The sequence below is a fragment of the Doryrhamphus excisus genome, chromosome 2 (assembly GCF_030265055.1).
Source record: "Doryrhamphus excisus isolate RoL2022-K1 chromosome 2, RoL_Dexc_1.0, whole genome shotgun sequence".
Taxonomy (NCBI): domain Eukaryota; kingdom Metazoa; phylum Chordata; class Actinopteri; order Syngnathiformes; family Syngnathidae; genus Doryrhamphus; species Doryrhamphus excisus.
The window spans coordinates 31,165,286-31,183,089 of record NC_080467.1 but is presented as its reverse complement, the minus strand read 5'-3'; the positions used below and the strand labels follow the sequence as shown (position 1 = coordinate 31,183,089).

The 17,804-nt window shown below is 40.2% G+C and overlaps 1 protein-coding gene across 3 annotated transcripts in view; it reads right to left on the bottom strand.

The window, feature by feature from the left end:
- Nucleotides 1-816: 816 nt before the first annotated feature.
- slc36a1 (solute carrier family 36 member 1) overlaps nucleotides 817-17,804 on the bottom strand; it is a 48,790-nt gene continuing 31,802 nt past the window's right edge. For 2 of the 3 annotated variants that reach the window (XM_058056172.1, XM_058056183.1), the window contains exon 12: nucleotides 817-4,436. In XM_058056172.1, the coding sequence (XP_057912155.1) occupies nucleotides 4,162-4,436 (275 nt within the window). In that variant the 3' untranslated portion in view covers nucleotides 817-4,161. The remainder of the gene's footprint in view (nucleotides 4,437-17,804) is intronic. The other variant, XM_058056164.1, reaches the window with a different exon arrangement.

Genomic DNA, 17,804 nt, shown 5'->3' with positions numbered 1-17,804 from the left:
CTACTCTACTCATCGGTTCCTCAGTTGGATCTAAAGGACGTCTAAGGGACCTCCACCAAGGCCCAAAAGGGTTCTGCACTGCCGAGTTCATCTGTCCGTCCTTCATGTAGACGACTCAAGCACGACTAAAACTAAAAAAAAAAAAAAGAGTAAATAAAATAAAATAAAAATGGCGCACGAAAAGGCGGCGTGCAGGCGTCCACGTAGAAGAAGGTCGTGTCTGAGGCGCTCCGGCGATCATTTCTCTCAACGAGGTGACTTGTTAAGGTGCGCCGTGAGCTTCCTCAAATTGTCACCATTTACCACCTCAAGGGGGTCCTTTCAGGGACAAATTGAATCCAGATCAGTCCAGATGCCGCTTTTACACTCGTGTGACACAAGTGAGTGTCACTGACGATTATTATTATGATTATTATTATGATTATTATTATGATTATTATTATGATTATTATGATGATGATGATTATTATTCCAGTGAAAATGGGGTTTTGGAGATAGAACACTTCCGAGTGTTGGGGAGGTCCACGGACATTATTATGATTATTATTATGATTATTATGATGATGATTATTATTATTATTCCAGTGAAAATGGGGTTTTGGAGACAGGACACTTCGGAGTGTTGGGGAGGTCCACGGACATTATTATTATTATTATTATTATTATTATTATTATTATTATGATTATTATTATTATTATTCCAGTGAAAATGGGGTTTTGGAGATAGAGCACTTTGGAGTGTTGGGGAGGTCCACGGACATTATTATGATTATTATGATGATGATGATGATGATTATTATTATTCCAGTGAAAATGGGGTTTTGGAGACAGGACACTTCGGAGTGTTGGGGAGGTCCACGGACATTATTATTATTATTATTATGATTATGATGATGATTATTATTATTATTATTCCAGTGAAAATGGGGTTTTGGAGATAGGACACTTCAGAGTGTTGGGGAGGTCCACGGACATTATGATTATTATGATGATGATTATTATTATTATTCCAATGAAAATGGGGTTTTGGAGCGAGGACACTTCAGAGTGTTGGGGAGGTCAGAGGTTGCTGATGTGCGGAATCCAACAAAGAAGTTGACTAAATGAAGAAATGAACACGGAACGTTGGGGATTATTGAAGTGGGAATATTTAGGAAAGACTCGGATGCTTTTTGTCTTCAGTGTTTTGTTTTTTTTTAATTCCAAGCAGGAAATGAGTGCACACCGATCTGGAATGGAAACACTTGATGGAATATTTCTACTCAAACTTCATGTTGGACTCTTTAAAAACATTTTTACAGTAAAAATGTGTTTAGGGGAATAAATAATAAACCAAAATAGATAATTTTTAATTGGCGCATTTGTTCCATAGAACAATGGCATGAACAGAGTGAGCCCTTTTGTCAGTCATACAGTTTCTCCGTGTCGGTGGGTGGAGCTAGCATACACACACACAGTGCAGAACAGTGTAGCCTTATGAGGACCAATGCAAGGTAACATACTAGAAATTATTTTCGTAATTTTTTTCCATTGTACTTTTCTTAAAATCTAATATCGGAATCTCGTCTCTTATTCCCGTAATAACGTAAGAATTTGCATTGGGAATAAAGCTGTGAGATATTTGTCCTTGACAGAGGACAAAATGCGGTTAATGATAAAAATAAGTAAAGAATCAGTCAAACATAAAAAAATGAGAATATTCCCATTAAATGAAAAATAAACAATAATTTTCATAGAAAAAGTGAGTAGTTTAAATTGCTGGGTGTGCTTACTTCTTGACAGTCGTTTATTTCGGGAAAAGCGAAAAATGAGCGTACATTTAAGATGACTTCAACTTTATTGACATTTTTCATTCGAACAACAAAACCGAAAGTTTGAGTTCAGGGACTTTGAACATCTGGAAGACGTGAACGTTTTTCTAAAGTGCTTCTTAACGTCGCTTACTTTTCACGACTAGCTAAACCGGCTAATGTGGGATGGATGGACATGTTCTTACAAGATGCTCACGTCAACTTTTTCGATTATTAACAATTAAAATATTTCATAAACCCGAACATTTACTTTACCAAAACATTATCCGTCTGTGAAAACTTCCATTTGTTTCAAACTGGGCCGTGATTAGAATCCATCTTAGGTGACACAAAAGCCGTGGCTGCCTCTCACACGCAATACTTCCCCTCAGTACCCTTCCGTAAGTGTACTGTGTACACTGTGTACAATCTTCCTGAAGGCACGAATTTTCATAGTGTACTGTCTGATATTCATTGCTGTTAATGTACACTTACTAGAAACGACTATCGCAATATTTATCCGCTTCTTGTCTCCTTTTTGCAACCACTTTAATTAGTCCCTCTTGTTCCGCTACGTAGCCAAGATGGCGACTCTTGAGGGTGGTAAGTGTCCGTCATTGCACACTGAAGCGTTTTGAGTAGAACGTCCAGGTACTGACAGTATACCGCATTTTGCTTTACTTTTCAGTATGAATGCACTTATGCAATCAATACACAAAGTGGAAGTAGACAAGTGTAGACTTATGCACTCAAAAGACAAAGTGGAAGTAGGCAAGTGTACACTTATGCACTCAAAAGGATCAAATGTAACTAGGTAAGTGCACACCTATGCAATAAAAGATGAAGTGTAAATACCCAAGAGAAAACATATGCACTCAAAAGACAGAGTAAGTACGCAAGTGCACAAATTTACACACAAGTGTAAGTAAACAAGTGCACTCACAATGCAAAGTGTAAGTACGTAAATGCACACCCATGCGCTCAAGAGACAAAGTGTAAGTGCGCAAGTGCGCACTTGTGAAATCAAAAAGCGAAGTGCAAGGACTTAAGTGCGCACTTATGTACTCAAAAGACAGCGCAAGGGCGAAAAAGTCATTCCCCATTCTAAGTGTAAGTACACAAGAGAACACTTATGCACTCAAAAGTGTAAGTGAGCAAGTGCACACCCACGCACTCAAGAGAGAAAGTGTAAGTACACAAGTGCGCACTTGTGAAATCAAAAAGTGAAGCGCAAGTGTGCACTCAAGTACTCAAAAAACAGCACTTATGCACTCAAAGTGCACTCAAAAGTATGCATGTGCACACTCATGCACTCAAGAGACAAAGTGTAAGTACGCAAGTGCACCCTTATGTACTCAAAAGACAGCGCAAGTGCGCAAGGGTGAAAACGTCATTTCCCCATTCTAAGTGTAAGTACACAAGAGAACACTTATGCACTCAAAGCGCACTCAAAAGTGGAAGTTTGCAAGTGCACACCCATGCACTCAAGAGACAAAGTTTAAGTACACAAGTGTGCACTTGTGAAATCAAAAAGCAAAGCGCAAATGTGCACTTATGTACTCAAAATTTTGACAGCGCAAGGGCGAAAACATCATTCCCCATTCGAAGTGTACGTACACAACAGAACACTTATGCGCTCAAAGTGCACTCAAAAGTGTAAGTATGCATGTGCACACTCAAGAGACTAAGTGAACGTACACAAGTGTATAACTGAGATAGTGTCCACCACTAGTACACTTCAATGAGCAATGAACACTGTGTACTTACTTCCTGAGTGCGTGAAAGTTGACAGTGTAGTGCTGTCCCAAACACTTGCACACTTACTTCTCTTTTGCTCCTTTTTAACGGTGAATTGCAACCACTGGAGTTCGCCCCCCCCCTCCCATTCTGCTGTGTAGCCATGATGCTAACTATTTCGGATGGAATGTTCCCATCACCATTTTGAATATTTGGTATATTTGCAACAGTGCACTGAACTATACCGTACTGGTCAGTGTGAACACTTATGCACTTCGGAGACAACTGAGAGACAGCCACAGAATGTTAGCTAGCTAGCTAAAACGCAGGCTCGCGTTACAATAAGTAAATTTTTTTTTTTTACTGCATAAGGCATGAAATCAAAGTGCAAATGAAATATTCATAAAGATATTTTGGGCCGAGGGTTAAAAACTCCTAAGACGCAAATAACGATGAGCTGTTGAGGTAGTCGGACTCTGAAAAGACGCCACCAAGAGTACACGGTAACACGGAATCGACCGCCTACCTGACAAATAAACACACAATGGCAACACCCAACAATTAAAAAAAAAAAAAAAGACACTCATCAAATGTCAAAAAAAGAAAGTGACGGCGGCGTTTTACGAAAGCGTCCTCACCCCAACGCCAAAGCGCCAAGCGTTTCGTCACGTTTGATGGCATTGCGAGTGATGATCTGTTCCACGGCGATATAAGTACCCGCCAGGAAGCCCACCAGACCCACCAGGCTGATCATGAAGTTCTTAGCCAGAACCGGCGGCGAAAGTCCCTCGCTGTGTAGAACCAGGATCTGTAGAATTGGCGGGAAGATCAGCGCCAGGAAGCTGCTGCTGACCGAGCCCACCAGTGAGATCACAAGGTCCAATTCCGGGATCAGGATAGCTAGAGCGCCTGGTTGAGGACACATAAAAATAACGCAATCATCAAATCAGTCGAATAATTTGTCTAAATTACAACAAAACTTCCCGGGTACCGTGCTCGCCATCATCGCCATCGCCATCGCTTGTGTGTGTGTGTGATATTTACGCATACAAACGAGCTCGGTCTATTAGCATCTTCCGCGCATTGAGGAGACGAGACAAGTTTGTGTGTTCTTATTCAACGCGTACTAAGTGTAAGTACACAAGAGAACACTTATGTACTCAAAGTGCACTCAAAAGTATAAGTATGCATGTGCACAACCATGCACTCAAGAGACAAAGTTTAAGTACGCAAGTGCGCACTTATGTACTCAATAGACAGCGCAAGTGCGCAAGGCGAAAACGTCATTTCCCCATTCTAAGTGTAAGTACACAAGAGAACACTTATGCACTCACAGTGCACTCAAAAGTGTAAGTGTGCAAGTGCACAACCATGCACTCAAGACACAAAGTTTAAGTATGCAAGTGCGCACTTATGTACTCAAAAGACAGCGCAAGGGCAAAAACGTCATTCCCCATTCTAAGTGTAAGTACACAAGAGAACACTTATGCACTCAAAAGCGTAAGTGAGCAAGTGTACACCCATGCACTCAAGAGACAAAGTGTAAGTATGCAAGTGCGCACTTGTCAAATCAAAAAGCGAAGCGCAAGTGTGCACTTATGTACTCAAAAAACAGCACTTATGCACTCAAAGTGCGCTCAAAAGTGTAAGTATGCATGTGCACACTCATGCACTCAAGAGACAAAGTGTAAGTATGCAAGTGCACCCTTATGTACTCAAAAGACAGCGCAAGGGCAAAAACGTCATTCCCCATTCTAAGTGTAAGTACACAAGAGAACACTTATGCACTCAAAAGCGTAAGTGAGCAAGTGTACACCCATGCACTCAAGAGACAAAGTGTAAGTATGCAAGTGCGCACTTGTCAAATCAAAAAGCGAAGCGCAAGTGTGCACTTATGTACTCAAAAAACAGCACTTATGCACTCAAAGTGCGCTCAAAAGTGTAAGTATGCATGTGCACACTCATGCACTCAAGAGACAAAGTGTAAGTACGCAAGTGCACCCTTATGTACTCAAAAGACAGCGCAACTGCGCAAGGGCAAAACCGTCATTTCCCCATTCGAAGTGTAAGTACACAAGAGAACACTTATGTACTCAAAGTGCACTCAAAAGTGTAATTATGCATGTGCACAACCATGCACTCAAGAGACAAAGTTTAAGTACGCAAGTGCACACTTATGTACTCAATAGACAGCGCAAGTGCGCAAGGCGAAAACGTCATTTCCCCATTCTAAGTGTAAGTACACAAGAGAACACTTATGCACTCACAGTGCACTCAAAAGTGTAAGTGTGCAAGTGCACAACCATGCACTCAAGACACAAAGTTTAAGTATGCAAGTGCGCACTTATGTACTCAAAAGACAGCGCAACTGCGCAAGGGCAAAACCGTCATTTCCCCATTCGAAGTGTACGTACACAAGAGAACACTTTTGCACTCAAAGTGCACTCAAAAGTGTAAGTATGCATGTGCACAGCCATGCACTCAAGAGACTTCCCGGGTACCGTACTCGCCATCATCGCCATCGCCATCGCTTGTGTGTGTGTGTGATATTTACGCACACAAACGAGCTGTCTCGGTCTATTAGCGTCTTCCGCGCATTGAGGAGACGAGACAAGTTTGTGTGTTCTTATTCAGCGTGTACGAGTGACGGCCATTACCGGGGGCTGACAAAAGAGCCTTTGAACATAATCAATGGCGTGTCAAATTAACCTCCGGGCCAACGCCAAGGTCGACTTTCAAGTGACGAGTGCGCACTCGAAGTAAAAACCTGTCACTTTCTGCCGTCAAAGGCTTGGCTCTTCAAAACTACGTTTAAAGCTTTCCAAGCCATCAAAGGAGGGCGGGCGTGGGGAGCGGGGGCAGGGGGGGGGGGGGGGGGGTTGGGAAGATAGAAGGGGGCGGGGCCTACCTATAAGCAGAGCGCTGAGCTTTCAAGTCGAAAAACCACACTAGTGCGGCTAAAAAGGCCGACCCGCGCTCTGCTCCCCCTCCCATACCACCCCCCGGGGGCAGGCCCAGGCGAGGATCATCAAGCGTCTTCAAACGGCTGCAGGAGAACAGCACACGCACACTAATTTGGCCGTGCAACAACTTTGATCCACATAAAACAAAGAGAAAAAAACTCGACAATTTGCTGCCATCTTCATGCTAGCAAAGACATGCCCCGCAGGATGCTGGAGAAGAAGAACACGCTAATGGCCACGCTATGTTATGGAAAAAAAATGACTTTATTAGCTTTTATGTTGTTGATTTCAATCTCTACTGCTAAATGTTTTGGAACGTGGAGGAACGTTTGTCTTAAACTACACACTCTCAGATATTTGTGCAGCGTTTTTGTGTACTTGTTAGACCCAGTTTGTGCTGCTCTCTGAAGGGAGTAGTTAACAGTTATATGAAATGGGAAAAAATTTGTGAAATGCATGAAAATGTGTTTTTCTTTGGAAAACACTCTCAGATATGTCTTCTTGCAGAGTTGCGCAGCGTTTTTCTGTCCTTGTTAGACTCTCATTGTTTGTGAAATGGACAAAAAATTATGTGAAATGGAAAAAAAAAATTGTGAAATACATGAAAATGTGTTTTTCTTTAGAAAACACTCTCAGATATGTCTTCTTGCAAAGTTGTGCAGCGTTTTTCTGTCCTTGTTAGACCCTCGTTGTTTGTGAAATGGATAAAAAATTATGTGGAATGGAAATTTTTTTTGTGAAATGCATGAAAATTTGTTTTTCTTTAGAAAACACTCTCAGATATGTCTTCTTGCAGAGTTGTGCAGCGTTTTTCTGTCCTTGTTAGACCCTCGTTGTTTGTGAAATGGATAAAAAATTATGTGAAATGGAAAAAAAAATTGTGAAATACATGAAAATTTGTTTTTTTTTTGGAAAACACTCTCAGATATGTTTTCTTGCAGAGTTGTGCAGCGTTTTTCTGTCCTTGTTAGACCCTCATTGTTTGTGAAATGGACAAAAAATTATGTGAAATGGAAAAAAAAAATTTGTGAAATACATGAAAATGTGTTTTTCTTTGGAAAACACTCTCAGATATGTCTTCTTGCAGAGTTGTGCAGCGTTTTTCTGTCCTTGTTAGACCCTCATTGTTTGTGAAATGGATAAAAAATTATGTGAAATGGAAATTTTTTTTGTGAAATACATGAAAATTTGTTTTTTTTTTTTTGGAAAACACTCTCAGATATGTCTTCTTGCAGAGTTGCGCAGCGTTTTTCTGTCCTTGTTAGACCCTCATTGTTTGTGAAATGGATAAAAAATTATGTGAAATGGAATTTTTTTTTGTGAAATACATGAAAATTTGTTTTTTTTTTGGAAAACACTCTCAGATATGTCTTCTTGCAGAGTTGCGCAGCATTTTTCTGTCCTTGTTAGACCCTCATTGTTTGTGAAATGGACAAAAAATTATGTGAAATGAAAAAAAAAATTGTGAAATACATGAAAATTTGTTTTTCTTTAGAAAACACTCTCAGATATGTCTTCTTGCAGAGTTGCGCAGCGTTTTTCTGTCCTTGTTAGACCCAGTTTGTGTTGCTCTCTGAAGGGATAAATATTATAGAGGAGAATTGAATCTTTTGTCGTCCATGTTTGCTGCTGTGCTGCAGCTAATATAAGAAAGCGCTAACACCCCAACACATTTAACTTTCATTTCCACAAACCAGTTTCTTCCACTTGCTGCTGTGCTGGCGTCATGCTGAGTGTGTGCACCCCAGGCAAAATAGCATTAGCATATGTAGACGTTGGCTGGGCATCCATGGGGGGGGGGGGGGGGGGGGATTGGGCCCGTTCCTAATGAGATAGCATCTGCTGTGAGGCCGGTCAGCCCACCCCGGGTGCGCCCCGATGAAAGCCGACTCCTGAGTGGTGACCAAGCGACCACCTGGGAGGCGGAGAAGACTAAAAACCTCCTCAACAATCTTTGATTGAAGAAGACCCCCCCCCCCCACTGGTGGGCTGCAGATTTTTTTTTTTTATCTGTGGAGGAAATTGACACTACCCGCCCCCCCCCCCCCCACTTCATAGCGGACTTGAAAGTAATGGTCTCATTGTTGAAGTCTCTGAGGTCGTCCTTTATGGTTTCCTTCCCTTTGTGGTGTGTTCATGCTCACGGTTTAGTCATCCTAATCGTGTCCACTTCAGGAGCTCGTGAAACCAAAACACATACACGTTTTAGTCTTATTATTTATGTCGTGAAAAATATCATATTTCTAGTGTAATCAAATATTTACGACATATTTACTATTACCAGATAACCGGAAAAAAATGAAGTACTTCTTCATTCTGATACTGTCTATCTAACTAACTATCGTGGTTGTTTTATTTTATTATAGCTGCTCGTTGTGTTGAACGATTTTGCTGGAAAATTTTCTCACATTTCGAAAAGACACCATTAACATCGTCGGATCGGCAAACTTTCCAAAGAAAAACTAATTTTCATGCATTTCACAAATATTTTTTATCCAAATGGCCGACAGTGGAATTGAACTCAGGTCTCCTAGCTGTGAGGCCAGTGTGCTATAATCACTTTTTCCACCATGTAGCCGCGACAAAAAATTGTGTTTAATTTTTTTTTCCATCATAACATTAGAAAGTTGTCCTTGTAAAATAACTGCAGAATTTTCAATTTTTGCTTTTATATTTTTTTTGTTGTGAAATTAGCTCAAAAGTTTGGGATCACTTGAAAATTTGTTAATTTTCCAAAGAAAAAAAAAATCATGCATTTCACAAAAAAAAAAAAATTCCATTTCACAAACATTTTATAAGGCTAATAGATGATTAGAAAAGCCATCTAAAAATCCAAACTAAAAAGAGCAGCACAAACTGGGTCTAACAAGGACACAAAAACGCTGCACAAATATCTGAGAGTGTGTAGTTTTAAGACAAAGACGCCTCACAGGTCAACAACTTTGTCTTAGCATTGAGATTTCACACTTTATTCAGTGGCCCTTGAACGCACCACAGTCGTGAGCCGTGATTGGCTGCACCGTGACCCCCTTTTCCACGTATTCACGGATCATCTTCTGCTATCATTCATTAGCGCTGAGCTTCAAAACTCTAAATAAAACTAAAATCTCTTACCATGCTGTTAACTACTCCCTTCAGAGAGCAGCACAAACTGGGTCTAACAAGGACACAAAAACGCTGCACAACTGTGCAAAAAGACATATCTGAGAGTGTTTTCCAAAGAAAAATAAATTTTCATGCATTTCACAAACAATTTTTTCCATTTCCCAAACAATGACAATGAATGACATGACACAAAACGCGACTATAGTCACAATTAAACTCTTTTTTAAAAAAAAATTTACAACATATTGCGCAACTTGCAGGGTCTTGAGACACATGCTAACTCGCAAACTAGAGAGCTAGCGACCTAAACGGTAGCACTTCAAGTTATTTCCTTTCAACTTAAATAGCCAAAAACTTACCACTTCCACATGGATTGGGAGGATAACTATTAACAGTTATTTAACCTTTAACATGAACATTAATCATTCATTCATTTTCTACCGCTTTTTCCTCACGAGGGTCGCGGGGGGTGCTGGAGCCTATCCCAGCTGTCTTCGGGCGTAAGGAGGGGTACACCCTGGACTGGTGGCCAGCCAGCCAATCACAGGGCACATATAGACAAACAACCATTCACACTCACATTCATACCTATGGACAATTTGGAGTCGCTAATTAACCTAGCATGTTTTTTTTTGGAATGTGGGAGGAAACCGGAGTACCCGGAGAAAACCCACGCATGCACGGGGAGAACATGCAAACGCGCGCTAACCCCTAGACCGTATGTTGTATATTTACAACATATTGCGCAACTTGCAGGGTCTTGAGACACATGCTAACTCGCAAACTAGAGAGCTAGCGACCTAAACGGTAGCACTTCAAGTTATTTCCTTTCAACTTAAATAGTCAAAAACATAACCACTTCCACATGGATAGGGAGGATAACTATTAACAGTTATTTAACCTTTAACATGAACATTATTCATTCATTCATTTTCTACCGCTTTTTACTCACGAGGGTCGCGGGGGGTGCTGCAGCCTATCCCAGCTGTCTTCGGGCGTAAGGAGGGGTACACCCTGGACTGGTGGCCAGCCAGCCAATCACAGGGCACATATAGACAAACAACCATTCACACTCACATTCATACCTATGGACAATTTGGAGTGGCTAATTAACCTAGCATGTTTTTTTGGAATGTGGGAGGAAACCGGAGTACCCGGAGAAAACCCACGCATGCACGGGGAGAACATGCAAACTCCACACAGAGATGCCCAAGGGTGGAATTGAACCCTGGTCTCCTAGCTGTGAGGTCTGCGCGCTAATATTTACAACATATTGCGCAACTTGCAGGGTCTTGAGACACATGCTAACTCGCAAACTAGAGAGCTAGCGACCTAAACGGTAGCCTCCAAGTTATTTCCTTTCAACTTAAATAGTCAAAAACTTAACCACTTCCACACGGATAGGGAGGATAACTATTAACAGTTATTTAACCTTTAACATGAACATTAATCAAACGTAATCATTTTTTTTTTTCTGGGTACATGATACCATACGGTATCCATATCAAATATTAAACTTTCATATCAAGGCGGGGGGCCTCAAAGTAGTGTCCTGCGGGCCACATTTGGCCCGCGGGCCGCATGTTATTTAACCTTTAACAACATTAAATATCTGAGAGTCAAAGAAGCCTCACAGGTCGTCACCAGTGTCAGAACAAAACAATAAGGAATCTAATCATAATAAAAACAGTTATTTTGCGGATTTGAACATGTATTATGTTTAATTACCCGACTCGCTGTATCAATTCTAAGCAAGAAAATTATGATTCACATTTTTTCCCACTTTCAGCATCCAACACGGAATCCACTTCAAAACCTGACAGAACCAGCTCAGCTCCACACGCATACGCCTGGCTTGAAAAAAATTATATTTATTAACATGCAATCAAAAAAAAAAAAAAAAAATGTAAGGTGAGCGGCAACAAGACGTTGAATTCATCGTGTCCGACGGTTGTTTGAAAAAGGGCAAAGCTCCACGATAACAAGCGCAAGTCATTACAACTTTCTCCCCGCGGGTAAACGTGAGGATTAATTCAACCAGTTTGTTCACGGAGCAGAATCAATTTGCACTGAGATGTTTGCTTATTTCATTTCATTCAATCCCTTTCAGGCGACGAAGGCGAGTGAAGTTTTTTTTTTTTTTTGTCACGTAGTGATTGCCTCAACACTCGGGGAAAAAAAAAAGCTCTGAGCGCAATCGTGAGGCTTCCGATTTGAATCCTTCAAGTTTATTTCCACTTGTCTTGTCGTACTGTGAGGGGTTGTTAGAAGGACTTTCTTGCTGTGATGATTACCCAACCGAGGACATGTTGGGAGAAGAACAATTAAAGGCTGGATTTACATTTTTTTTTCATATAGTTTTGGAAATGGGTCTCTTTCGTACGCTACCGCTCAAATGTTTGGGATCACTTGCAAATTTTAAAAAAAAAAAAAAAAAAAATTTCATGGATTTCATAAAAAAAATTTTCCATTTCACAAACAATTAAAATTAAATCCTGGTATGGCTCTTAATCCAAGTTCATCATTTTATAAGGCTAATAGATTAACTAAAACTAAAACTAAAATCTCTTACCATGCTGTTAACTACTCCCTTCAGAGAGCAGCACAAACTGGGTCTAACAAGGACACAAAAACGCTGCACAAATATCTGAGAGTGTGTTTTCTAAAGAAAAACACATTTTCATGCATTTTACAAACAATGAAAATGAATGAGATGATTTTCAAAGAAGGATGTACACTTGCAAATCCCCCCCCCCCCCAAAAAAAAAAAAAAATTCATGGATTTCAGAAACAATTTTTTTCCATTTCACAAACATTTTTATCCATTTCACAAACAATTAAAATTAAATCCTGGTATGGCTGCTAATCCAAGTTCATCATTTTATAAGGCTAATAGATTACCTAAAACTAAAACTAAAATCTCTTACCATGCTGTTAACTACTCCCTTCAGAGAGCAGCACAAACTGGGTCTAACAAGGACACAAAAACGCTGCGCAAATATCTGAGAGTGTGTTTCCCAAAGAAAAACACATTTTCCTGCATTTTACAAACAATGAAAATGAATGATATGATTTTCTAAGAAGGATGTACACTTGCAAATTTTTAAAAAAAAAAAAAATTCATGGATTTCATAAACAATTTTTTCCCTTTCACAAACATTTTTTATCCATTTCCCAAACAATTAAAATTAAATCCTGGTATGGCTGCTAATCCAAGTTCATCATTTTATAAGGCTAATAGATTAACTAAAACTAAAATCTCTTACCATGCTGTTAACCACTCCCTTCAGAGAGCAGCACAAACTGGGTCTAACAAGGACAGAAAAACGCTGCACAAATATCTGAGAGTGTGTTTTCTAAAGAAAAACACATTTTCATGCATTTTACAAACAATGAAAATGAATGAGATGATTTTCAAAGAAGGATGTACACTTGCAAATTTTTCCAAAAAAAAAAAAAAATTCATGGATTTCATAAACAATTTTTTCCATTTCACAAACATTTTTATCCATTTCACAAACAATTAAAATTAAATCCTGGTATGGCTGCTAATCCAAGTTCATCATTTTATAAGGCTAATAGATTACCTAAAACTAAAACTAAAATCTCTTACCATGCTGTTAACTACTCCCTTCAGAGAGCAGCACAAACTGGGTCTAACAAGGACACAAAAACGCTGCGCAAATATCTGAGAGTGTGTTTCCCAAAGAAAAACACATTTTCCTGCATTTTACAAACAATGAAAATGAATGATATGATTTTCTAAGAAGGATGTACACTTGCAAATTTTTCAAAAAAAAAAAAATTCATGGATTTCATAAACAATTTTTTCCCTTTCACAAACATTTTTTATCCATTTCCCAAACAATTAAAATTAAATCCTGGTATGGCTGCTAATCCAAGTTCATCATTTTATAAGGCTAATAGATTACCTAAAACTAAAACTAAAATCTCTTACCATGCTGTTAACTACTCCCTTCAGAGAGCAGCACAAACTGGGTCTAACAAGGACACAAAAACGCTGCGCAAATATCTGAGAGTGTGTTTCCCAAAGAAAAACACATTTTCCTGCATTTTACAAACAATGAAAATGAATGAGATGATTTTCTAAGAAGGATGTACACTTGCAAATCCCCCCCCCCCCCAAAAAAAAAAAATTAATGGATTTCGGAAACAATTTTTTCCATTTCACAAATATTTTTATCCATTTCCCAAACAATTAAAATTAAATCCTGGTATGGCTTTTAATCCAAGTTCATCATTTTATAAGGCTAATAGATTAACTAAAACTAAAACTAAAATCTCTTACCATGCTGTTAACTACTCCCTTCAGAGAGCAGCACAAACTGGGTCTAACAAGGACACAAAAACGCTGCACAACTGTGCAAGAAGACATATCTGAGTGTGTTTTCCAAAGCAAAAACAAATTTTCATGCATTTGACAATTTTTTTTTCCATTTGACAATTTTTTTTATCCATTTCCCAAACAATGAAAATGAATGAGATGACACAAAACACGACTATAGTCAAATGTATACTCTTTTTTTTTAATTTACAACACATTGCGCAACTTGCGGGGTCTTGAGACACATGCTAACTCGCAAACTAGAGCGCTAGCGACCTAAACGGTAGCCTCCAAGTTATTTCCTTTCAACTTAAATAGCCAAAAACTTACCACTTCCACACGGATAGGGAGGATAACTATTAACAGTTATTTAACCTTTAACATGAACATTAATCAAACGTAATAATTCTTTTTTTCTGGGTACATGATACCATACAGCATCCATATTAAACCTTCATATCAAGGCGAGGGGCCTCAAACTTGTGTCCTGCGGGCCACATTTGCGTGTTTGAGACCACTGCTATAAGAGATGGGGGTCGGGGATCCAAAGCAGGAATATTCATTCATTCATTTTCTACCGCTTTTTCCTCAAGAGGGTCGCGGGGGTGCTGGAGCCTATCCCAGCTGTCTTCGGGCGAGAGGCGGGGTACACCCTAGACTGGTCGCCAGCCAATCACAGGGCACATATAGACAAACAACCATTCACACTCACATTCATACCTATGGACAATTTGGAGTCACCAATTAACCTAGCATGTTTTTTGGAATGTGGGAGAAAAAAACGGAGTACCCGGAGAAAACCCACGCATGCACGGGGAGAACATGCAAACTCCACACAGAATTCAATTCCGAGGGTGGAATTGAACCCTGGTCTCCTAGCTGTGAGGTCTGCGCGCTAACCACTAGACCGCCATGCCGCTTCCTTTCAACTTAAATAGCCAAAAACTTACCACTTCCACACGGATAGGGAGGATAACTATTAACAGTTATTTAACCTTTAACATGAACATGAATCAAACGTAATATTTTTTTTTTTCTGGGTACATGATACCATACAGCATCCATATCAAACAAACTTTCATATCAAGGCGGGGGGGCCTCAAACTAGTGTCCTGCGGGCCACATTTGGCCCGCGGGCCGCATGTTTGAGACCCTCCAAAGCAGGAATATTGTCGTTGGAAAAAGACAAGTACCATGGGTATGTGAACACATTATTACACTCTAATCAATATAAATACACCAAATTGGAATACACAAGCGCCCACCAGAGGAGACCAAAAGCTCAAATTACATGTTGAGTTAAAAAAAAAAGCGACAACATAGCCGCTCGCGTTTTTAGCAGCGCGTGCAGATGGGAGCATACAACGCAGCTAATAACTGCTATCTGGCCTTGAACAGCTGCCAACATTTTTACATGCCATGTTTGTAATGAGCACGGGGCAAGAAAACACGCGGATGTCAAGAACACGGGGAATGTTTACCTCGCGACGCAAACACTACAATTGTGGCGTATGATTGCTCCAAATTGTATACGGGAGGATCATAAACATGTTTGGCGACTTGTTTAGTCTGTTTTCATGAATAAATCCATATAAATCTAAAATCAAACAAGGATTTTGAAATAATTGACACCCCGCTTCGGGTAAAACGGAATGCAGTCAACAGAGCGAGTCATCAAGATTCCTGGGAAAAAAGATGGAAAACTTCGCATCAGATTAGACAGGAAACGGAATTATTCATACACACATGAGTTTTTCCTATTTCCGAATGACCTTTCCGAAAACAATAGTATACACGGAAAGGAATATTCCGATATCTTGTCTACATGCGTCGATATAATCCAACAGAATAGTCAATGGGGCATTCGCAGTAAAACGTAAACATCAACATCACGTGATACCGACTTCCTTGAGTTTTTCTTCCACTTGTTGGAATAATTCCGTATTGCCGATTTTTCATTTGTCCGGTCTTGAAATTTAGTTCGGATCAAAAACAAATCTGGGAATCTGGTTACATATTCATTCGGATTGGCACTTTTCATGGTATTTTCTGGACTATAAGTCGCTCCGGAGTATAAGTCACAGGAACAGCCAACCTATGGAAAAAAAGTGTGACTTATAGTCCGGAAAATACGGTATATACAGTAAACCTCGGATATATCAGACTCGGATATATCGGAAATTCGCTCACAACGGACGGATAAAAAAAGAACCGATTTTTCTGTAATGCATTTCCAATAAAAATTCATTGCATATATCGGATTTTTTATAACGGATTTCGCCTATTTCGGAACAAAATCTCCAGTCCAGTACGCATATACCGGATATAAATCCGATATATGCGTAAAACGGACATTTTCCGGTATACGCATATAACTGATTTGGCTTATATCGGACAAAACCAGTGGGAACAATTGAATCCGATATATCCGAGGTTTACTGTATTAATTGGGATTGGTACTTTTCTTCGGGAATGAGGTGTATACAAAGGTTACATTCTTTCCGTTTCGGCAAATAAACTGAATGCAATTGGAATATTTGGGTCCATGTATACGTGGATAATGTCAGGAACACGGTACACTCCGGAGTATATAAGTCGCACTTTTAGTCATCTGGTTTTCTCCGGGTTTTCCAGTTTCCCCCCACATTCCAAAAAAAACACGCTAGGTTAATTAGCGACTCCAAATTGTCCATAGGTATGAATGTGAGTGTGAATGGTTGTTTGTCTATATGTGCCCTGTGATTGGCTGGCTGGCCACCAGTCCAGGGTGTACCCCGCCTCTCGCCCTGAAGACAGCTGGGATAGGCTCCAGCACCCGCCACAACAGTATCACTCGGATACTATGAACATCCAGCAGCAACACAACATTTTGGCATGACTACTATTTTGATGAAAAATATACTGAACCAGGGCTGCACAGTGGGCGGGTGGTTAGCACACAGGCTTCACGGCTAGGACACCCGAGTTCAATTCCACCCTCGGCCATGTCGGTGTGGAGTTTGCATGTTCTCCCCGTGCATGTGTGGGTTTTCTCCGGGTACTCCGGTTTCCTCCCACATTCCAAAAAAAAACATGCTAGGTTAATTAGCGACTCCAAATTGTCCATAGGTATGAATGTGAGTGTGAATGGTTGTTTGTCTATATGTGCCCTGTGATTGGCTGGCTTGCGACCAGTCCAGGGTGTACCCCGCCTCTCGCCTGAAGACGACTGGGATAGGCTCCAGCACCCCCCGTGACCCTCTGTAGAAAATGAATGAATGAATGAATGAACATCAGCCTCCACGCCGAACGTGGAGTGGAAGTCCACAAATGTCCCAAGTTCCGAGGAATATTATCACAGAGGCGGGTTATGTGAAAGCCAATAACGGAAAACCGAAATGGGAATGTCACGTTTCACACCAGAGACTCCATTCTTCCTGTTGTTGCTGTCTAACAAGGATACGGAATCTCAGCAGACGCTGGTGTCACCACACATCTAATTACACCAGAGTGGAATTGAAGCAGCGTTCAATTCACTCCAGTATCAATTTGAGTGTTTCACATACGCTACGGTGGCACGGGAAGGAAATGGGAATTTTATCATTCTGCCAATGCTTGAGTGTTTGTTTGGAAGGTCGGAAGCAAAAAGAAGGCTTTCATATACACAAGACTATAATTGACAGCTCAGAATATTGAGTGTCAATCAAGCTATGAAGTATTTTTATTTAAAAAAAAAAAAAAAAAAAGGTTATCACAAAAGCTTTTTAGGACGCCTGTCATCTGCCGGGAATGTAGATGAAAAATATCAAAAATGTCAGAAAATTGCTGGCTGCCACTGAAAGCGTCAATGTTGGCTTTTTGGTGAGAATTTGGTTATTCATGGAC